At 60.1% G+C, this 21,078-nt stretch overlaps 3 protein-coding genes across 11 annotated transcripts; 2 read left to right on the top strand and 1 right to left on the bottom strand.

The window, feature by feature from the left end:
• Positions 1 to 2,973: 2,973 nt before the first annotated feature.
• Positions 2,974 to 9,776, top strand: RAD9A (RAD9 checkpoint clamp component A). 5 transcript variants are annotated; one of them, XM_004278006.4, is made up of 11 exons: positions 2,974 to 3,134; positions 3,222 to 3,292; positions 3,742 to 3,870; positions 4,324 to 4,438; positions 4,526 to 4,625; positions 7,116 to 7,222; positions 7,313 to 7,422; positions 7,512 to 7,576; positions 7,668 to 7,805; positions 8,542 to 8,749; positions 8,837 to 9,776. In XM_004278006.4, the coding sequence occupies exons 1-11, from the start codon at positions 3,101 to 3,103 to the stop codon at positions 8,930 to 8,932; spliced, it is 1,173 nt and encodes a 390-aa protein (XP_004278054.1). In that variant the 5' UTR covers positions 2,974 to 3,100; the 3' UTR covers positions 8,933 to 9,776. The 5 variants fall into 5 exon arrangements, with proteins under 5 accessions (XP_004278054.1, XP_049569586.1, XP_033258289.1 ...); XM_049713629.1 differs by having other exon boundaries at positions 7,116 to 7,422; XM_033402398.2 differs by having other exon boundaries at positions 3,041 to 3,134; positions 3,222 to 3,870.
• On the bottom strand, positions 9,557 to 12,887 carry PPP1CA (protein phosphatase 1 catalytic subunit alpha). The gene is made up of 7 exons (XM_004278007.3): positions 12,729 to 12,887; positions 12,072 to 12,203; positions 11,688 to 11,918; positions 10,971 to 11,075; positions 10,303 to 10,526; positions 10,086 to 10,220; positions 9,557 to 10,004 (listed from the first exon to the last, which is right to left on the bottom strand). Exons 1-7 carry the CDS (start codon positions 12,781 to 12,783, stop codon positions 9,894 to 9,896), a joined length of 993 nt encoding a protein of 330 aa, XP_004278055.1. The 5' UTR covers positions 12,784 to 12,887; the 3' UTR covers positions 9,557 to 9,893.
• A 272-nt stretch (positions 12,888 to 13,159) lies between these two features.
• On the top strand, positions 13,160 to 19,687 carry TBC1D10C (TBC1 domain family member 10C). Of its 5 annotated transcripts, XM_033402395.2 has the most exons (10): positions 13,160 to 13,872; positions 14,105 to 14,283; positions 15,032 to 15,131; positions 15,358 to 15,465; positions 15,552 to 15,705; positions 15,862 to 15,976; positions 16,527 to 16,734; positions 16,859 to 17,048; positions 18,550 to 18,704; positions 19,004 to 19,687. In XM_033402395.2, the coding sequence occupies exons 2-10, from the start codon at positions 14,108 to 14,110 to the stop codon at positions 19,349 to 19,351; spliced, it is 1,554 nt and encodes a 517-aa protein (XP_033258286.1). In that variant the 5' UTR covers positions 13,160 to 13,872; positions 14,105 to 14,107; the 3' UTR covers positions 19,352 to 19,687. The 5 variants fall into 5 exon arrangements, with proteins under 5 accessions (XP_033258286.1, XP_033258285.1, XP_033258287.1 ...); XM_033402394.2 differs by lacking the exon at positions 13,160 to 13,872 and having other exon boundaries at positions 13,914 to 14,283; XM_033402396.2 differs by lacking the exon at positions 13,160 to 13,872 and having other exon boundaries at positions 13,916 to 14,283; positions 15,552 to 15,658; positions 15,866 to 15,976.
• Positions 19,688 to 21,078: the final 1,391 nt, after the last annotated feature.

Genomic DNA, 21,078 nt, shown 5'->3' with positions numbered 1-21,078 from the left:
GAGTATCTCGTGCCACCAACCACACTGTACAGCCGCAGAGACAGGAGGGACTCGCCCAAAGTCACACAGCAAGTCAGCGTTGAAGCACAGACCAGAGACCCAGGACTCCCGAGTCCTGGCTCTAGGCTCTTTTCTCGTGTCTGAACCCTTCAGAAGGGTCAGGTGCTTCCCAACTTTTGGCAGGTGTGTGCGTGCAGTGGAAGAAAGACTCATCAAAAGTCCTGAAGCGTTGGGAATTCCCTGGTGGTGCAGTGGATTAGACTCCGTGCTCCCAACGCAGGGGGCCCGGGTTCGATCCCTGGTCAGGGAACTAGATCCCACATGCACGCCGCAACTAAGAGTTCACATGCCTCAACTAAGGAGCCCGCCCGCAGCAACTAAGACCTGGTGCAACCAAATAAATAAATATTAAAAAAAAAAGAGAAAGTCCTAAAGCGTTTACATCTCCCTCTCCCTTCCCCCGGGGCCTTGCTCCAACGACCTCGATGCCACAGGACCCTACTGGTCCCATAGGTGTCAGGGGCAGAGACACGGGTGTGCGATTAGTCACACCTTCCCCTCCCTGCCTTCCAGGGAGCTTTGGCATCTATCTTCTGTTCCAGCTGGGCTGCTCCGGCAATGGCTGTGGGGAAGAGATGGAGAAGCCATGAAGGCTCTGCTGATTTTCACTGGAATGAAAAGAGAGAGGACGAGATCCAGAGAGAAGGAGGAAAGTAAGGAAGAGAATAACGAATGCTAGGTTCCTTGGGGGGCAGGGGTTTGCACAGAATGTGGGGGGACAGCTATTGTTCATGGAAGGGTTGGACTGTGGGCAGAGGCTGGAAGTTTTGTTCCTTTCATCACAGCACCATGCTACGTGCTACGAGGGAACCGGAGGCAACTCGGCTACACTTGGGTCACACACCTATTCACTGAACGCATACTTACTGATCACCTGCTGAGGGCCAGGCCCTGCGGGAGGTAGAGGGATACAGTAACAAACAAAACAGACTAGGTCCCTGCCCTCATGGAGCTGACATAACTAGGGGCATTAAAGAAGTAGACACTATGAAATAATGTTGAGTTGGGAGAAGTGCTGTGGATAACCCAGAGCAAGGGCTTAGCTAGACAATGCAGGGTGGGGGGTGGCGGGTGGAGGGGGAAGAGGAGAAGGCCTATCTGAGGATGGGCAACTGAAGCTGAGCCCTAGGAAGAGAAGGCGCCAGCCTATGAGAAGGGGAAAGAGCGTTCCAAGTAGTGGGGACAGCTTTACAGAGATCCCAAGGTGGAAAAGGATGTGGTTCGTTCAGGGAACTGATGGGGCCAGTTCTGATGCACAGGAAGGCCACAGACAGGTGGAGAGATGGGTGGGGCCCGCTCCTTCCTGCAGGTTTGGGGTAAGGGGTTTAGAATTTTGGGGGGGGGGGCGGCCAGGACTCACGGCTTGCTGGATCTTAGTTCCCCCACCAGGGATTGAACCCATGCCCTCAGCAGTGAAAGTGCGGTGTCCTAACCACTGACTGCCACGGAATCCCCAAGGGGTTTAGATTTGACGGCAAGTATAGTAGTTGGGAACCACTGCAGGGTCTACACCAGGGAGAGGCGTGACACAGTTTACATTTTAGGAAGGTCACATTGATGCTGCTTGGAGAGTGGACTGGAGGAGACAGGGAACCACCCAGGGAGCTCCCACAGTCATTCGGGTGAGAGATGATGGTGGCCTGAGCCAGGACGATGGCAGTGGACATGGGAGAAAAGGACGAAGTTGCCATCTGTTTGAGAGGCAGAGCAGTCAGGGCTCGCTGGAGGCTTGCAGTATGTAGGGTGCGGGAGAGCATGGGGTCAAGGATGACTCCAGGTTTACTGACCTAAAGCCTGGGTAGAGGGAGTACCATTTACACAGACCCTGCTAAAAGGCAAGAATAACCTCTCCCAGTGCTCCAGGGAAACTTGGTGAGGGAGTGGAGCTGAGGGCAAGGAGAGGAAGAAACAAAGTGGGGTCCAGGACTGCAGGCCAGGAGCAGGAGGGCAAGGGGCCCACAGACAAACATGGCCTCCTCACTGGGGACAGTACCAGAGGGGCAAGTCCAGATGGGCCCTAAAGGAACGCAGTGGTGCCCAGGGCCCTTCAAAGCACACTGGGTGCTGCAGGGAACTAGAGGTCAGGGAGCCCCTCCAGGACTTCCCTTCCAGTTCACGCAGCGGAGGACCGAGGCCCAGGGCTAGGGGAAGACCTGCCCGCCGATGAAGCCCCTCCTTCGGCACAGTCCCTTGGTCGTTTTTCAAAGGGCCACATACGCATGCGTCTAACCTCAGAAAACGTTTCCAGCCCTTCCCGTTAGTGACCCTCCTCATCTGGCAGCGCTCACCCCTCCTCTCACAGACCCACTTCCCTCCCAACGGGGGCAAAGCCCCATGCACCGCTGAGCCTTTACTCTCACCTTCCCCTGCCAGCCACACCCTTCTACCCCTTTCTGTCCGGAGAATCTTCTCTTCTTCGGGATCAACGCAGGATCCTCGAAGCCAGAGCGAACAGCCACTTCCCACCCCGGGATCCTGCCGCAACGTGCTTTAATTTCTTTTTAGTGCCAGTGGTTGCTGCTTCTGTGCGTGTCCCCGGCTCGGATTGGGTGCGACGGTCTGCCTTCGACCCCGTACCCACGACAGACGCCCAGAAAATCCGTTCTAAATTAGTGACCCAGGCGGGCTCGCCCGCACATCTCCGGATTCGCTTCCCCACACCCTTTGAGCGCCTTGCGTTCGGGCGCGCAGCCGCGCTGGGCCCCGCTGACAGGCCCGGCTCACCCGGGGCGCTGAAGGGCCGAGGGAGGCCCTGGACCCCGCGAAGAGACAAGCCAGGAAGGCGCCCGGCGCTCCCGGATCACGTGACCGCCACCAGCGGGACTCTGTCACGTGACGGCGCAGCCGGCGAGCGTTTTTCTCACGTGACGGAGGTGCAGGCGTGTGGCCCAATGAGGAGGCGGGGGCGGGGCTTCCGGGGGCGGTGCGCGGGAAGAGAACCCGGGGCACCCGCGGCGGCAGGGGAGACCCGGAGGGGAGCAGCGAGCTGGGGTCCAGTCCGGGGCCCGCCGCCTTTCACAACCCGGCCGCAGGGAGCAGCATGAAGTGTCTGGTTACGGGCAGCAACGTGAAGGGTGAGTTGGGGCCAGCCCGGGGCTGGGGGCACATGGGAGGGCCCAAAGCGCCAGCAAAGCAGTGTTTTTCTCCTCTCCTCCCCGCAGTGCTCGGCAAGGCCGTCCACTCCCTGTCCCGTATCGGGGACGAACTCTACTTGGAGCCCCTGGAAGACGGGGTGAGGAGCCACGGTATTGGGGGGGTGAGATTCCCACAGGGAGCCCTAACCTGGGCTCGAGTCTCGCCCCCATCAGATAGGATGCCGGTGGGCAGATTTGTCTGCTGAGTTACAGTTTCCTCCCCTGTTGCTGGGACGTCACCTTGAGCCCTGTCATCTTCCCAGACCAGTGTGTGAATTGAGAGCCTTTGCCCTCCCTGAAGTGCCCGGGGGCGGGTGGGGTCGGCGCTGAAAGCTGTGTAGGGCCCTTGCTGCGGGAGCGGTGCTGAGGGGCACTCCGGGAAGGCTTCATGGAGAAGATACCCGCTGATTGGAAGGAGAGGGAGGGATTCAGCAGACGATGGTGGAAGTGGAGGACATTAGGGCAAGTGTGTGAGCAAAAGCCGGCCAGAGGGCTGGGCCTGACATTGCAGGTGACTGCATCCTTCTCCCTGCTTTTCCTGGCCCAGCTCTCCCTCCGGACCGTGAACTCCTCCCGCTCGGCCTATGCCTGCTTCCTCTTTGCCCCGCTCTTCTTCCAGCAGTACCAGGCGGCCACCCCTGGTCAGGACCCGCTGCGCTGTAAGATCCTGATGAAGGTGAGGCCCCTCCCTCAGCGGTGGCAGTGCACTCCCCCAGGAACCCCCCCAGGAACCTCTACCAGTGCGTTTGCTCTGAGGCACACAGTAGGTGCCAACTGGAGACAGAAACATACGCAGGAGCAATCCAATGCAAAATGCAGCGCAGGGGCATAGTACGGACATCCACAGGGTACGGGAATGGGAGATACGGAGAGGCTAATTGATTCTGCCAGGGACCTGCAGAGAGTGGTGACATTCAAGCTGGTCCTTGAAAGGTAAGCAGGTCTTTCAAGGCATTCCAGACAAGGGGAACAGTATGAACGAAGGCCTGGAAGGGTGTAAATTTCTGTGTGTGGGGGAGGTCCTTTCCTGGTGTGACAGTGCTGAGCCCGTGATGGGCCAGAGCCTAAGGGGATGTGAGAGCTGGCTGGTGGAGGCGCGGCACTGGGCTGATGTGTTTCCATCGCCTAGTCGTTCCTGTCAGTCTTCCGCTCGCTGGCGATGCTGGAGAAGACCGTGGAGAAATGCTGCATCTCCCTGAATGGCAGGAGCAGCCGCCTGGTAGTTCAGCTGTACTGCAAATACGGTGAGTGAGCAGCTGGCTGGCCAGGTCGTCCTTGCGGCGTGGGGTGGAGGTTGGCGAGGCCCACTGAGACCCTGTCTGCCCATCCAGGGGTGAGGAAGACTCACAACCTGTCCTTCCAGGACTGCGAGTCCCTGCAGGCTGTCTTCGACCCAGCCGTGTGCCCCCATGTGCTCTGTGCCCCAGCAAGGTGAGCACGCTCCCTGGTTTCAAGCTGAGGCCTAGGTTTCTCTCTTCCTTCTTTGGGCCTCAACGGTCAGTTTAAGAAGGCACCTCTTCCCTTTTCCCTACAGGGTTTCTGTAGACCTCAAGGAGTTTATCCAACCCGGTTTGCTTTCAGGTCCTTGCCTGGCTCCTCTAAGGGCAGAGGCTGGAGTGAGGAGGGGCTGGGTGCTCCCTTGTTCCATGTTCCTCATTGTCTTCTGGAGTCTGTATTCTCTACCTCAAAGGTCTGACTTGGTTTTCTGACCACTCAGACCCATCCTGACTCCTCTGTCAGAGAACGGGTCTCTGGCCTGCCCTCAAGTCTTCTCTGGCCTGAACACCTTTGAAGGTCCCTTAATTTTTGTGGCTCAGGGACTCATGACCCTTCTCTGGCCTCGTCATCCTTCTGGGATGATCCCCATTCAAGGGCAGCCTCTCTTCCTACCTGGCTGGGCTCTAGCCTCGAGGGGTCCCAGCAGGAGGCCAAGGAAGGAGGCTAGGAGGGGAAGTCCTGGTCCAGGAGGGCTGCCTGAATAAGCAGCTGTAGAGATGGAGCTGTTCTGGGGAATCAGAGGAGCTGTGCAGGGCTCAGGAGACTCCAGCAGATGCAAAGGTCCCTGGTGAAGACAAGAGCAGAGGGGATTGGCTCCCCTCCCACTCGCCCACACGCTGGGTGCCACTTGCATCCAGGTAACCCAAGGTCTTGTGTTTCTTTTCTTTTGGTAGCCGAAGGCCATGGTAACCTCAAGGTCCATTTGGGTCCTGACTTTCTGTTTTTCTGAGTTCTGTTGAAACAGCACTGCCCAGGATCCCTTTGGGTAGAGAAAGAGGGAATCAATCTGTGGTCTGTATTTTGAGAATTTTTCTTTCTCTTTCTTTTTTATTTTTATTTATTTATTATTTATTTATTTTCGGTACACGGGCCTCTCACTGCTGCGGCCTCTCCCGTCACGGAGCACAGGCTCCGGATGTGCAGGCTGAGCGGCCACGGCTCACGGGCCCAGCTGCTCTGCGGCATGTGGGATCCTCCCGGACCGTGGCACGAACCTGCGTCCCCCGCATCGGCAGGCAGACCCCCAACCACTGCGCCACCAGGGAAGCCCCTCTCTTTCTTTTTTAAAAAGAGCAGTTGTGTTGAGATGTATCCTGATGGGGCATTTTCCGTAAACCTACATCGTTGGAAAAACAGTCAGACTTTTTGTATCTTAGGTATTGGCCTATCCCAACAATCTGTACTGTTCTAGGGTGTGATGGCTTAGGAGTGAATGTGATTTGAACCTAATACATTTTTAGAGGGTGTCAAATTCAGAACCAGGCAGATCCATCTCCTGACCCTAAACATGGTCCTAAAGTAAATTGCTTGAGGAAATTGGATCCCAGAGATTACAGGTGGGGAATTCTGAAGTGTGTCCATATTCCATTGGAGATCAAAGAAGCCCAGCTAAGAGAATTGGGGGCTGACTCACATGACAGCTAATTTCTGAAAAGGCTATTTTATCTTGAAGATTATGAGTTTGGAGGAACTAAGGTGATTGACAGTGGAAAGAATCAGAACATGTGAAATTCCTTAAAAATTTATTGACTTAAATAATTTTGTCTCTGTTAGACATAATACAAAAAAAAAATTAAAAAAAAGTAGTTGTTTCTTGTTTTTAAATTTAATTTATTTATTTTTGGCTGTGTTGGGTCTTCGCTGCTGTGCGCGGGCTTTCTCTAGTTGCAGTGAGCGGGGGTTACTCTTTGTTGCGGTGCGCGGGCTTCTCATTGTGGTGGCTTCTCTTGTTGCGGAGCACGGGCTGTAGGCGCACGGGCTTCAGTAGTTGTGGGTCGCGGGCTCTAGAGCGCAGGCTCAGTAGTTGTGGTGCATGGGTTTAGTTGCTCTGCGGCATGTGGGATCTTCCCAGACCAGGGCTCGAACCCATGTCCCCTGTGCTGGCAGGTGGATTCTTAACCACTGCGCCACTAGGGAAGCCCCTGTTTCTCTTTTTCTTATGGGCAATTTTAAATTCATATAAAAGTAGACGCCAGTTCCTGTCCCAAGTGTTTTGAGGCAAATTCCAGATGTTATTTCACCTGTAGCTGTTTATCGGCATGTGTCTTTTCTAGACAAGGATCTGAGGGCTCTCCCTGAAGGCCGCATTTATGCAGACCGTGTGGGGATGGTCTCCCGCCCCTGGGTGGCCAGGTGCCGCCTGCCCGATTTGGTTCAGCGCAAACAGCCCGTGCTTCCTGCTGTCTTCTGTGGGCTCTGCTCTTGTCCGCCCCGTCTCTTGCAAGTGGACTTCTCCTCCCACGACAGCCTGGGAGCCTTGGACGGGGCAGGGACCATGTCCCGCTCCTGTCCTCCCTGGGGGTATGCTAGGCCTGGCCTGGTTCCCTTTGGACGTTGGTGTGTGTCACCATCCCGCCTCAGATCCTGAGAGCGAAGCCACTGGGTGGGGCTGAGTCTTGGGGTGATGCTGTGTACTCCTCACAGGGTCCTGGGGGAGGCTGTTCTGCCCTTCCCCCCTGCGCTGGCTGAAGTGACGCTGGGGATTGGCCGTGGCCACAGGATCATCCTGCGTAGCTACCAGGAGGAGGCAGGTGAGGGAGCCAGACATGGCCTGGGGCAGGGGGCAGAGATGGGCTGGGATGCGGCAGGGCGCAGGTTTCCTCCTGTTGCTGTCTCCACAGACAGCACCGTCAAAGCCATGGTGACCGAGATGAGCATCGGGGGGGAGGATTTCCAGCAGCTGCAGGCCCAGGAAGGGGTGGCCATCACTTTCTGCCTCAAGGAATTCCGGGTGAGGTTGCCCGCCACGCGCTCACCGCCCGGTCCACCACTCCTCCCTGCCTGGTGCGGGGCCTCACTGCTCTTCCTCTCCCTTCCCAGGGGCTCCTGAGCTTTGCCGAGTCAGCGAACTTGTCTCTCAGCATTTACTTCGATGGCCCTGGCAGGTAACTCCGAGCTTCAGGACAGGGTGGGGAGGGATCTGGGATGCCAGGAGCCAAAGGGCCTTGACCTTGCCTGGACCCGTCACCTGCCCAGGCCAGCCATCTTTGCCATCAAGGACTCTCTGCTAGACGGCCACTTTGTCCTGGCCACGCTCTCAGAGCCGGACCCGCACCCCCAGGACCTGCGTGCCCCGGAGCTCCAGCAGCCAGCGCCTCAGCTTCAGGCTCCCAGGTGAGAGCGCTGCCCACCCACTCCTCCTCCCCACCTCTGCGCACCCTGGGGAGCCTGCTGCTTCCAGCATCAGCGCCTCCCCTCCCCCCACTTCCTGTTGGGCCCCAGCCCTGCAAGCTCAACCTTACCGGGCAGCTGTACTCAGAGACTCCCCCCACCCAGGGAAGTGTCCCCAGGGTCGGGCTGGCTTCCTTCTCTGGCTGAGGCCTCCCCTCCGAGCCTCCTCCCAGGCCAAGGAGGGAAAGGGCTGCCGGGAAGCGGGGGGCTGCCTGGGTCTGGGGAAGCCGGTGGCTGAAAGGGCAGGTGGGTTGGGGAGGATGGGCCCAGTGTAGTTTAAGCAGAGGAAGTTTGGCCTGGCCCTCTGCCCAGCATGTCCCTGGGCCCCAGTGCGCTCCGGTTCCTGTCCCCTGGGAAGGTACGGGCTTGGGCCCCAGGTGGCCCAGCTTACAGAACTTGCTGCTCCCCTCCCCCAGCTGAGCTAAACCGGCCCCCAAGATGTCTCCCTCAGGCCTCTACCTCAACTCTGATGAAAGGATTCCAGGTCCACCCCCTCCAGGAAGCAGCCACTTAACCCCAGGCATCCTCTCCCCTCCCACCAAATCAGGAAGTAATAAAACCAAGAGGTCACCAACGGTCACAGGGCTTTTGCAGCCACCCGCTGAGCCCTCCAAGGTGGGGCCCTGCCTCTGTTCCCCCTCTTCTCTCCCTGCCCTTGCTAAGCCGTCTCTGCTTACAGCACGCCCCACCTGGACGACTTTGCCCTTGATGACATTGACTCATACATGATCGCCATGGAAACCACCGTGGGCAGTGAGGGCTCACGGACACTGCCCTCCACCTCCCTTTCACCTGGCTTCCAGCCCCACTGTAGCCCTGGCTCCCACTCAGAGGAGGAAGATGACACCGAGCCCAGCACAGTGCCTGGGACTCCCCCACCCAAGAAGGTAGGGGCTGGCTGGAGACGAGGCAGGGATGGGAGGCGGAGGGAGCAGCCTCCAGAGCTCACTTGGCTTCCTCTGTTTTCTCGCCAGTTCCGCTCGCTGTTCTTTGGCTCCATCCTGGCCCCTGCACACTCTCCCCAGGGGCCCAGCCCCGTGCTGGCTGAAGACAGTGAGGGGGAAGGCTGAGCCGAGAGGTCCTTGGAGGACTGGACCAGAGGAAGCCCCAGCCTCCCCATCTCCCAGCGCCAACCAGGGGCGGGGCCAGCTCTCCTCCAGGGTGGGTGGTAGAGGTGGGCTGTGCTGGAGCTCAGCTGGCTGGTCCTGCCGCCTCCCCCAGGCCCTGCTCGGCTATCTGTGACTGGCCTGGGTCCTGTCGTCTCCCTTCGGCCCCCAGTCGATCATGTTCCCAGTCTTGGTGCCGAGCTGCCACCTGCTGGGAGGCCCCTCACCTCTTTATCCAACCATGTGGCAGGGTTGGGGGCCTGCGTTCTCTAAGCCCACCTCCCTAAGAGAAAAACCTCGGTGGGGCTGCTGGCCCCTGCTGATCCACCTTCTCTGCCAACCAGGACCTGTCCCTCTCTCAGATCCTGGGTACACCTCGGGGATCCCCTGTGCCCGGCACACACTGTTTTGCTTGCTTTTCCAAAACTCTCTGGCCCTGACTTGGAAATTCCAAAGGCCCCTGTGACCTGAGCGTGTGGCTGGTGTTTCCCTTGCTCGGGCTCCATGCCCAGCAAGCCTCCCAAGTGGCCCTAGGCAGAAGAGGTCACCAGGCGTGGCATTTGGGACAAGGGAGACAGACGCCGTGGCGAGAATCCAGCTTTGACCTTTATTCGAGAGACCAGATGGGTCGCCCCAGGATCCAGCTGTCAGCCCTGAGGCCAAGCAAGGCTGGGGACCCACAATCTGGCCCTGCTCTGCCCTGAGCTGCAGCCTCAGCCCCAGGATCCTGCCTGCAGCCACTGCAGGTGCAGGTGGAAGGAGCCCTGGGGGTTTGGACGCTGCTATTGATTCATAAAAAAAAGAAAAATACACCAAGGCTCCGTGTTCCCTGTGATGGGCGGCCCTAGGGGGCCAGCACGAACCCTCACAGCCACGTGATTTCTGTACAATCCACCGTCTGGGGCAGAAGGCGGGCACACGGGGGCTATTTCTTGGCTTTGGCGGAGTTGCGGGGCGGGGTGATGGGCCGGCCTCCAGGGTTCAGGCCGCTGAACTGCCCATATTTCCCCTTGTTCTTGTCGGCGGGCTTGAGGATCTAGAAGAGGCAAGCTGGTCAGGCTCATGGAGCCGAGCCATGTGCCCCTCCCGCCCCTTCCATCCCCATCTCCACCCCCACCTGGAAGGAGCACATGAGCGTCTCGTCCACGCTCATCATGGCGCCTGCGTTGTCAAACTCGCCACAGTAGTTAGGAGCTGAGAAGAGTGTCACCAGCTGCCGCTTGGCAAAGAACTCATAGCCATCTTCTACCACCTGGACGAGGGTGGGGACAGTTAGTTCAGCAGGTGCTGCTGCCCGGCCCCCGCTGCCACCCAGACCAGAGCTGCCAGCCCACCTGGTGTGCCCGGCAGATGAGATCCAGGTCGTGCTTGTGCAGGAACTTGGCCACGACCTCAGCTCCAAAGGTAAAGGAGACGCCACGGTCATTCTCGCCCCAGCCCTGCACGTCCTTGTCAGGGTCAGACCACAGCAGGTCACACAGCAGGCCCTGGTCTGGCACGTCTGTAGGCCGCATGATACGCCGGATCTGCTCCATGGACTGTAGGTCCGGGGACAGGCCTGGGGGGCACCGGGGGCAGGTCACTTCCTCAAGCCTCAAAACAAGGGCCCTCCCTTCTCCAGGAAGCCTTTGCCAATCAGCCTCTGTTCCCTCAACCCGCCGCCCTCTCCTGGATTCCTGGGAGCCTAGACAGGCAGAGCTCATCGCCTTCTGCCTCTTCAAGTCCCTGTCCCTTCCAGGAGCACAGTGCTCCCTGGAAAAAGACAAGCAAACTCCACGCAAGAAACCGAGGCCACGACATGACAGTGAGTGCAGCCTAATGCTGGGGTGCGGGGGGACTTTGTGGAAGAAGTGATATCCAAACCAGGGCTCCAGGGAGAGCTGTTCCAGGTGGCTGAGAATGTGTCCTTCAGCTAACACTTCTGTCCCAAATCCCCCAGGGATGTGGCCAGGCTCGTCCTGCCCAAGCATTCCCTCGCCATGCGGCCCAGAGCCGCCCTCACCCCCGTGACAGCAGAAGATCTTTTCATCCACAATGGCAGCAATAGGCAGGCAGTTGAAGCAATCGGTGAAGGTTTTCCATAGTTTGATGTTGTAGCGTCTCTTGCCTGCCCAGAGGAAGGAGAGGGCTCACGAGAAGGCCTGTCTGCCCCACCCTCAGTGTGGGTCTCTGGGCCTTCCAGGGTACATTGTGTGTTGTTCAGACACAGCTGGGAGAAGAGAATGTAAGGCAAGAAGGGAACCCCCCCCCCGGGCCAATCCCCACCCCACTGCCTCCCAGGAGGAATTCTAAGGCAGCTGAGTCCACAGGAACCCCCAAGTTCCAGTTCTGGAACAACCTCAGGGTTGGCACTCACCCCCCTGCACATGAGCAGAGCCAGGCCAAGACCGGGTCTGGTCTCTCTCAGCTTCTGGCCAACAGAGTCCAGTCCAGACAGGCATCCTAAGTGCTTAAGTAACGGATGCACTGGAGGGGGGTGTCGGCAGGCAAGGCCCTGCATTAGAATGCTGGCAGCCCTTCAGTCGGCAACCATTCACCACGTCCCTCCTGAGCGCCAGGACCCATGCCAGGAGGGCAGGGCGGAGAGACGTGAACTGGCCCTGCCTTCACAGAGCTTAGTCTAGCAGGTGTTTGTCAAACACTGCTACCCCAGCCACCAGGTCAACACGGGGGTCGCACTGAATGGCGACCTTCAGCCCCAGAGGCTCCACCCACTCACACTCATCGTAGAAGCCGTAGATGCGGTTGATGCTGGCGCACTCGTGGTTCCCACGGAGCAGGAAGAAGTTCTCGGGGTACTTGATCTTATAGGCCAGCAGCAAGCAGATGGTCTCCAAAGACTGCTTGCCCCTGTCCACATAGTCCCCCAGAAACAGGTAGTTGCTCTCTGGAGGGAAGCCGCCATACTCGAACAGCCGCAGAAGGTCGTAGTACTGGCCATGAATGTCGCCTGTGACCCAGAGAACCAGGTCAGCACTAGATGCAGTCTGAACTTGAACCCAGGGCCAGGGTTGGACTCAAGGGTGGAGAGATCCAGGGACTTTGGCTGGTGGTGGGGGGGTACCCACTTTCAGGAAGCAAAGGGGCCTGGGCAGGGGCTCACCACAGATCTTGAGGGGTGCCTCCAGCTCCAGAAGAATGGGCTGGCTCAGGAAAATCTCCCGGGATTTGAGGCACAGACCACGGATCTCGTTCTCTGTCAGCTGTACATTCTTTCCAGGCCGCGAGCCCTGCACTGGGAGTGGAATGAGGCATCAGGACCCTCAGGCGAGAAGAGGGTGGGTGACATGGGTGGCCCCGTAGGCACTTATGGGGGGCGCCTGGGCCTCCCGGGCCCCGCCTCGCCCAGGGGCAGCTGTTGCTGCTCAGCCTCCTGGGACCCCCGCCTCAAGCCTCAAGGGACGAGACCCCCAACTACCCTCAAGACACTCGAAAGGGGACTGCTGTGCGCGGAGGCCTGCCAAAACCTCAGAACACAGGACCCCTTGCTTGGGGGGGCTAGGCTTCTCGGATTTCTTTCTAACCCCAAGAGCCCTGGCTAACCCGTGCGCCCCCGCCCTGCTCTGGCAAGGGGAGCAACCCCAGACCTCCCAGGGGAGCCGCAATTGGGAAGGGGGGCACCTGCGGCCACGGGACCTCGCGGCCCGTCCCCGCCCAGTCTAAGCTGGTCCTGGGAGGGGCAAGTCCACCCGCGCGCCACTTCCGGGCCGGGCAGGGGACCAGGGCGCGGCCGGCGCCCACCTCCCCTGCCCCGGCCAACCTTCCAGCAGGCGCCCGATGATAGAGTCCAGGTTGAGCTTCTCGCTGTCGGACATGGCGGCGCCGCCGCTCTGGCCCCAGCAGCTCCGGGCCCGCTCCTGCCTCCCGCCCTCCCGCTGCCTCCTTCCGGCCTGGCGCTCCTTCCGCCCGCCCCGGCTCGCCGCCCCGCCTCCTAGGCCTCCTGCCCCGCCCCTCCCCGCCCCGCCCCGCCCGCTGCCCCTGCGCTCTAGCGCCTCCGCCGGACGCAGGGCGCAGGGGTCGCGGCGGCCCGGGAGGCGGGGCCTCGGTCAGGGGACCGGACTTGGACTGACTTGTGTGTCTGGGGCGGAGCCTGCCCTGTGGGCGGGGCTTCATGGGGCGAGGTCAAGCCTAGCTCCGCCCTTGAGGAGTTACCCTCGGCTGTTTGGAGGAGGTGCGGTCGGAAGTACTGTGGAAGTTGTTTTTCTCTTTCAAGGGCTAAGCAGTCCTTCCCACTTCTGTCCTGGTCGGGAAGGTTGTGTGACCTCATTGGTAACTCATTGGGTCTCCCCAAACAGTGCAGATTAAGCCCTTGAAGTGCAGGAAAGGAAACTGAGGCTCAGAGATAGTAAGAGTTAGCCTCAAATTCACGGAGGACTTCTACCTCCTGAGTCTGGGGCCCTCGGGCGACTGGCTAGGTAGATCCAGACACCTGTTGGTGAACTCCGAGCTCATTTTGGTCCACACTGCCTGTGGTGCATGCTAAATTATTACTTTTTGTAATGTCTCATCCTTGCCTTTTGAGTAGCATAGTAATGCTACATTGTGTGCATGTTGAAAGTATTACTTTGTAAAGAGCAAACACTAAATACACCATGATACTCGTTGGACCCTGAATCGAGTGTTTTACATGCCAGTGACCTCAAATCTGGAGGCAGCCTGCCCTCTCTACCTCTGGCAGGCCCTGGCCGCATCACACCCAGCACAGGAACCCAAGCCTGCACCCACCCAGCCCACCGGGATGGTGGGAGGAGCCCATGGCCCAGGGCCAGTGGGGCAGGCCGGAAGAGCCCGGGACAGGAAGGGGTAACTACCCCCCCACACGCACTTAGGAGGGGCCCCCCGGCTGGTTGACGAAGCTGTGGCTGAGGAGGAAGTGAGAGGAGGAGGTGAGGTGCAGCAAGGAGGTAAGCTGGGCTGCAGGGGACAGGGGCCTGGCCTTTCTGCCACTTCTGGGCCCATGCTCCACCCCCACCCCACAAGAGAAGAGGAGACAGAAGGGGCTTGGAGAGATACCCTGAAATCTGCTCCCTCTGACCACGCAGTCAGGTCCTGGGGCTGGGGCCTGGCTGGATAGGAGCCCAGGCCCCAGGCTGGCTAGGAGCCGCCTCTCACGTTGGCTTTCCCCACATGTTGCAGCCTATGGCATCAGGCGTCTGCAGCACCATGGCCCAGGCCCTGGGGGAGGACCTGGTGCAGCCTGGTGAGCTGCAGGATGACTCCAGCTCTTTGGGGTCTGACTCAGAGCTGAGTGGGCCCGGCCCATATCGCCAGGCTGACCGCTATGGCTTCATTGGGGGCAGCTCAGCAGAGCCAGGGTAAGTAGGGAAGGGATGGAGTAGGGCGGTGGGGTGCTGGGAATAAGGGTGGGAGCTGAGGGCTGAATTCTAGAGTGAGGTCCAACCTCGAGGGTCCTGGGCGGGTCTGGGGACTCAGCCACTATCATCCCTTCTCGGGTTCCAGATGGAATCCTAAGGTTAGCAGGGCTGCAGGGGGTGGCTCCTGTATGTCTCTTTTACTCCCAGTTTCTGAGGGTTTCCACCCACCTCTGGGGCCAAACATTCTTCTCCTTTTAATCTGGCCCGGGAATCCCAGATCCAGATCACAGAACCCACACTTCTTCCCCCACCAATCCTCTGCATTCCTCATGTACAGACAGGAAGACAAGTCGAGAAACAGATAGGAAGATCACACAGCAGATCAGAGACAGAATCAGACCCAAACTCACAACTCCTGGCTTCTAGTCTAGGACTCTGTCTACCCAACTTCCCTGATGACTTGTCTGTGTCCCTATCCTGGGGGACAATCAACAAGCCCCTCCCTCAACGCACACCTACACACCCCCTTCAGTCTCTCCTGCTTCCACCCACATCGGAGCCACATCCTTTCCTGTCCCCATGACAACCACTGGCAACTCCTGGGTGACAGGTCCCCACCCCGCCCCAGAGATTCCCAGAGATCTCCAGGGCCAGGAGTTAGGCTCACCCAGGTAGCATGAAGGGTGGCAAATGTGGGCTCTGGGTAACAGCTGCCCAGTGCCTGGACACCTGTGCCATGTGTCCCCAGGCCAGGTCACCCTCCTGCAGACCTTATCCGCCAGCGGGAGATGAAGTGGGTAGAGATGACCTCACACTGGGAGAAAACCATGTCTCGGCGGTACAAGAAGGTGAGGGGGAGAGTGGTCCCACCCAGGCCTCCGTGGCTCAGCCCCCTTTGCCTCGGCCCATGCCCAGGCAAAATTCACCCCTCCCGTGTCCCAGTACCTCCTGCCTTTTCTCCCTGCTACCCAAAGTGGCTCTTGCCTGATGACAGGTAGTGCTTGGGGGCCTGCCGACAGGAGCAGGGGAAGCTGGTGTGGCTGGCCTAACGGGGTCCCTTGGCCTCACCCACAGGTAAAGATGCAGTGCCGGAAAGGCATCCCCTCGGCCCTGCGGGCCCGGTGCTGGCCCCTGTTGTGCGGGGCCCATGTGTGTCAGCAGAACAGCCGTGACACTTATCAGGTGAGGGAACTGGCAGGGGTCCCACCTCCCTTCCCTGGCCCTTCACCACTCTGGGCCTTCACATTCACCTTTTTGTCCACCCACAGGAACTGGCTGAGGCCCCTGGGGACCCACAGTGGATGGAGACCATCGGCAGGGACCTGCACCGCCAGTTCCCTCTGCATGAGATGTTTGTGTCACCCCAGGGTCACGGGTACGAGACCAGTGATGCCCAGGGACCCCCAGCCCCACAACCCCCAGGTGCTTTGGCCTAGTACCCCCCCGCCCCAGCTTTATATCTTTGCATCTCAGAGGACCCAGCAAGGCCCTCAGGGGGCTGAGGCCTGGGAAAGGGCCGCCAGAGGGTGGGGAAGGGATGCCCGGAGGACTGGCCCCTAACGGGGTCTTCTGGCACAGGCAGCAGGGGCTCCTCCAGGTACTCAAGGCCTACACCCTATATCGGCCGGAACAGGGCTACTGCCAGGCCCAGGGCCCTGTGGCTGCCGTGCTGCTCATGTATCTGCCCCCAGAGGTGAGTACCCTCAACCCTGCTACGGGGACCCAAGACCCTGACCCCCTAACCCCAGTGATCCATGACCCCCAACGCTGGTGACCTAGGGACCTAGTAATCCTGTGCCCTGGACCCATGACCCCTCCATCCCCAGGAACTCTGGCCTCAGGGACCTGGGATCCTTGACTCCTACCCAAACCTGTCCTAGTGAGTGACCCAGGGCCTCATGACCACCAACCTCAGCGACCTTCAAACCCAACGACCTTGACTGCAGGAACATGGAACCCTGAGCCCTGACATTTGCCCCAATGATCTAGGAGTCTGGTTGTTATTACCTTGACCTCATGACTTCTGATTCTGAACCTTGTGACCATGATCCCTGACCCCAGTGACCCCAAGAACCCAAGACCTGAACTTTGGGACCCTCCCTAGCCTTGACCAGTGAGCCCCTACCCTGTGACCCTCAAATTCAACCCCCTGAGCCCTGTGACTTCCAACTCCCTGCACCCCTTGGTAGGCCTCTATCTGGGCAACAGGAAGCTTTTTGGTAAGACCTGCCCCTCCTTACCAGCCCCAGCACTGAGTCCAGGCTCCTGGCTCCAGAGTCACCCCAGATGGTGTCCAGACCCTCCCCTGCACCCCTTTCCCCCGCCCTGTGGTCCCCTCCGTGGTCCCCTCTGCGGTGGGCACTCAAGGCCTGTGCCCGCCCCCAGGAGGCCTTCTGGTGCCTGGTACAGATCTGCGAGGTTTACCTCCCTGGCTACTACGGGCCCCATATGGTGAGAGGCTGGGATGGGGCCAGAGGGCACAGGGGGAGGGGCTGGGCGGGGGGTGGGGAGGGGCCTGGGGACTGGGTGGGGACCTGGGGACCGGGAGTGGAGATGCTGACGGACGTGGCCACAGGAGGGTGTACGGTTGGACGCCGAGGTGTTCACGGCCCTGCTGCGGCGGCTGCTCCCGCGTGTGCACAAGCACCTGCAGCAGGTGGGCGTCGGGCCCCTGCTCTACCTGCCCGAGTGGTTCCTATGCCTCTTCGCCCGCTCCTTGCCCTTCCCCACGGTGCTGCGTGTCTGGGACGCTTTCCTTAGTGAGGGTGAGTGTGTGGCTGGCCAGGTGGGCGGGGGCAGGCGTGGGAACTGGGGCCGGGAGCCTCGGGTGCCTGGTGTGCAGAGGGGATGAGGGTGCCAGCTCTGCTCTGCCCCACCGCCACTGCCAGTCCTGGCCTGGGGTCTGGGTGCTGGGGTGTGCTGAGGGTGACAGCGCCCTGTGGCTCTGGGGAAACGGCCCAGCCCTTGGCCACGGATCACCAATGTAATGAATGGTAGCCCCCACCCCCAGCAGTGAGACCACCACAGGGAGGGCACCATCTGCTTGGGGGAGGGCTGGAGTCGGGGGGCGCTGCAGAGATCACAGCAGTGAGACGGCTCAGGGACCGGGCACAGTGGGGGCATGGCCGATGGAGCCCCACGGGCCCTTGGTGAGCGCTCTCGGAGGCCAGCGCTGCTCCGGAAGCCAGGGCCACTTGAGTGAGTGAGACCTACATTCTGGTGGAAGTGGGGATGGGAGGCGACGGTACTAAATTAACAAGATATTTATAGGTTGTCAGAAGTTCTGTGAAGAAAATAAAACAAAGGATGTGCCAGAGTGTAGGGGGGCGGCAGGAGGAGAGTTTAAAGGTGCTCGCGGCTGCTCTATGGAAGAGGCAAACTTGCAGGGCCAGTGTGGAGGCGGAGAGGCCAGGCTACAGACGACTGATGTGGGGGTGCGGACATGGGAGAAGTGCCAGGCCGAGAGCAGGGTGGTTGGACCAAAAAATGGTAGAAATCAATCAGTGCATCTATTGAGCACCTGCTGTATGCCCAGTTGGCTTCAGGCTGGCTTAGAGCTCTGGCCACGGGTGTCCAAGTTGCCATCTACATGGCCTCCCCTGCAGACTCAGACCTCGAGGGCGGGGCAGGGCAGGGCCCCCCCCCCCATCAGGGTGGCTGAGCTACCCTTGCCCTCTGCCTCAGGCTCCGTTTCATAACAGTGACACCATTAGTAGTCGCTGCTGTCCCTTTACAAGTCACAGTTGTCACCAGACCTCGCTGGTCCCCTGACTGCTGTTCTCAGCAGACCCGAGGCTACCAGGAAGGAATTCTGAGGCTCCAGGAACAGGCCCAAGGTCACACCCATGTGTGTGTGTGCGTGTGTGCGTGTTTGTGTGCATGTGTGTCCTATGCTCTTGGCTTAGAGGTGAGGAGTTCTGGCTAGAATCTTTCTAGAATCAGAAGCCCACAGGTCTGAGCTGGAAAGGCCTTCACGTCACCACCCAGCCCCTCCTTGGAGGGACGAGGAGCTGAGGCCCAGAATGAGAAGGCTTGGCGTGAGGCGTTCAGTAGCCCCTGGCTCCTGGCAGGCTGCTCTGCCCACAAGTGTCTGTGGCCGCTGAGACATGCTGGCCAGAGCTCTCAGATTGCCACCGTGCTCTCAGTCATTGGGTCACGGCAGCAGAGCTGCAGGAGGGTGGAAGGAGTCTGGCTGAGGGCAGGTTCAGGTGCAGACTGAGGAAGCCCAGGGCTGGCCCCCCAACTGAGTGAGCCCCCGGCCTGCAGGTGTGAAGGTGCTGTTCCGCGTGGGTCTGACACTGGTACGCCTGGCACTGGGCACCACTGAACAGCGCCTGGCCTGCCCGGGGCTCCTGGAGACGCTCGGCGCCCTTCGAGCCATCCCGCCCACCCAGCTGCAGGAGGAGGTCTTCATGCCCCAGGTGGGTGCCCCTTGCCCGCCCTCTGCAATGGCCCAGCCCCCCTGCACAGTTGCGGAAACTGAGTCCCAGAGGGGGAAGTCAGAGTAAGAACCGGGGCTCAGTTCTTGTCCTCTCAGCAGCAGAGAATGTGGAAACCCCAGGCCTCAAGTGGCTTTCGGTGGCTCCTTTAGTCTCTTTGTCTGTCAGCCCCTCAGCCCTCAGCCACTTCCTGCGGCTGTGTCCTGCCCGCCCCACAGGGATCTCATCGCTTCCTGCCCTCCCCCAGGCCAGGCAGATTCAGTATCAACTGCTCCCCACAGGTGCACAGCGTGGCCCTGTCCGAACAGGACTTGCAGCGGGAGATCAAGGCCCAGCTGGCCCAGCTGCCCGCGTCGGCATCTGGGCCACCCCCGAGGCCGCAGGCCCGCCTGCCTGGGGCCCAAGCCATCTTTGAGGCCCAGCAGCTGGCAGGAACCCGGGGAGCCACGAGGCCCGAGGTGCCCCGCATCGTGGTTCAGCCCCCGGAGGAGCCCAGGCCGCCGCGGCGCAAGCCCCAGACCCGAGGCAAGACTTTCCACGGGCTGCTGACTCGGTCCAGGGCCCCCCGTATCGAGAGCCCCGCCAGGTCCCATCGAGGCTCCACCTCCTCCCTGGACACCCGATTCTGAAGGTCCCACTTCTGAGGGTACCAGAGACTCAGGGTCCCCCAACCGCAATTGCCTGAACGGTGGATGCCAGCCTCCAAGTAGGCACCGCACTTTACAGCCGGGGTGGATGCCTCAGCTTCTTTCCCGTGGACTGTGTCCGGCTCAAGGATGAAGGAAGGTGAGAGAGTGAGGTTTTGAGGACCCAGGCCCATCATCCGCCCACGGAGCTGTCCTGGTGCCTGGGCCCTTGCAAGCATCAAGCTGGCGCTGAAGGAGGGTGAGGTTAGGGGCAGAGGCTGGGCTTAGGGGACCCCAAGGCTCCTGGGGAGACCTGGAATAAAGTCTGAGCAGAAGCCCGTATGCAGTCAGATGGAACGCCTTCCAGCCTCAACCCCGGACCAGCGGCTCCTTCCCCTCCGGCCCTCACTCCCCTCACAGCCCCGCCCCTCCGAGCCCAGCCCTGGCTCCTCAGGGCTCACTGAGGCTGCCCATTGGCTGCTGGAAGGTCTTCACCAGCACCAGGAGCCAATGGTAAGCTGCAGTGCCCAGCCTCTTGGGGTCAGGGAAGGCTTCTGCACCTGGGGGAGGAGGGCTCCCCAAGTGGATGCTGGGCCCAGAAGTGGGACTCTGTCCCCTCTTCTGCTCCCTCTCCCTGCTGGTTCAGGATTCCCCACAGGGCTGTGGGCACTCTAAGGCAAGTTCGCCCCCCACCCATGGTCCTGGTCCCGTCCTCAGAGAGAGCCAGCTGAGAACAAAGGCCTAGTGTGCCCGGACAAAGGAGGAAGGGCCCGCCAGCCCTTGCCCCCTGCCTAAGCCCCAGCCGCACCCCCTGGGGACTGCCACTGTGGAAACCCCTCCCACACTCGCTAATTGCCCCCATGGGTGCCTGAGGTGCCTGGGACAGGAGCCATCGCCAGGACAACGGGGCTGGTTCTGATGTAGGCTTATGTTCCTGCAGGGCCCGTTCCCAGTGCCCTGCCTCCCTGCTTCCTTGGGTGCCCTCCCCTGAAGGGGGGAGGGGGAGGGGGAGTACCCGGAGAAAGTGTCTGCAGTCCCACTTAAATGGTGGAGTGGGTTCTTAGTTCCCTGACCAGGGATCCAACCCGAACCTCCTGCAGTGGAAGTGCGGAGTCTGAACCACTGGACCGCCAGGGAAGTCGCAATGGTGGAGTGTTTGATCCATCCTTCTCAGTGGCTGACCTGGAGTGTTGGCACCCTCAGATCTGGTGACAGGGCCATGGCTGCAGGAACACGCCCCCTCCACATATACTCTTGTGCGCTGACTGTGTGACTGGCCAGGCCCTGGGTCCTGGGCAGACCATCCCACTCCCTGAAGGAGGGACTCACGGAGGTCCAGACCCAGAGCTGAAGTTTACCTGGGGGGAAACTAAGGCTCAGGAGGGGAGGCAACTGGGCCAAAGCTTTGCTGCCCAGGGCAGACCCAAGGTTCACCGCTACCCCCGCATCAACAGCCATGAACCTGACACCCACCTCCCTCTGCCATCCTGGGGCTGCTGTCTCTCCCACTGCCCCAGTCTCGCCCCAGCCTGGGTTCTGAGTGTGGGCCAGGGGCTGGGCTCCTGTGAGTTAAAGAGAGCTTCCTGAGCCCTCCCTCCCCACTCCCCACCCCACTAGCGTACTTGGAGCTTAATAATAGCACAGTCCCCTGCAGTTCACGGACCCTTTCTCAGACCCCCACACCCTCTCTCTGCAGGTGGCACTGAGAGCCTCTTTAGAGAAGGGGGAGA

Source organism: Orcinus orca, chromosome 8, assembly GCF_937001465.1.
Source record: "Orcinus orca chromosome 8, mOrcOrc1.1, whole genome shotgun sequence".
In the NCBI taxonomy this organism is placed as follows: domain Eukaryota; kingdom Metazoa; phylum Chordata; class Mammalia; order Artiodactyla; family Delphinidae; genus Orcinus; species Orcinus orca.
Note: the sequence above shows the minus strand (reverse complement) of the source record. Positions and strands in the feature narration are given on the sequence as shown.

Coding starts and splice junctions, on each gene's coding strand:
- RAD9A (XM_049713628.1), top strand. CDS start 3,583: ATGGAGAAGATACCCGCTGATTGGAAGGAGAGGGAGGGATTCAGCAGA. Junction 4,626..7,115: donor GTGCTCTGTGCCCCAGCAAG/GTGAGCACGCTC, acceptor TACTCCTCACAG/GGTCCTGGGGGAGGCTGTTC. Junction 7,423..7,511: donor TCTGCCTCAAGGAATTCCGG/GTGAGGTTGCCC, acceptor CTCCCTTCCCAG/GGGCTCCTGAGCTTTGCCGA.
- PPP1CA (XM_004278007.3), bottom strand. CDS start 12,783: ATGTCCGACAGCGAGAAGCTCAACCTGGACTCTATCATCGGGCGCCTG. Junction 10,527..10,970: donor GATCTTCTGCTGTCACGGGG/GTGAGGGCGGCT, acceptor GGTGCCCCCCAG/GCCTGTCCCCGGACCTACAG. Junction 10,221..10,302: donor TCATCTGCCGGGCACACCAG/GTGGGCTGGCAG, acceptor ACCCTCGTCCAG/GTGGTAGAAGATGGCTATGA.
- TBC1D10C (XM_033402394.2), top strand. CDS start 14,096: ATGTTGCAGCCTATGGCATCAGGCGTCTGCAGCACCATGGCCCAGGCC. Junction 14,284..15,031: donor GGCAGCTCAGCAGAGCCAGG/GTAAGTAGGGAA, acceptor ATGTGTCCCCAG/GCCAGGTCACCCTCCTGCAG. Junction 15,706..15,861: donor CCCAGCCCCACAACCCCCAG/GTGCTTTGGCCT, acceptor CTTCTGGCACAG/GCAGCAGGGGCTCCTCCAGG.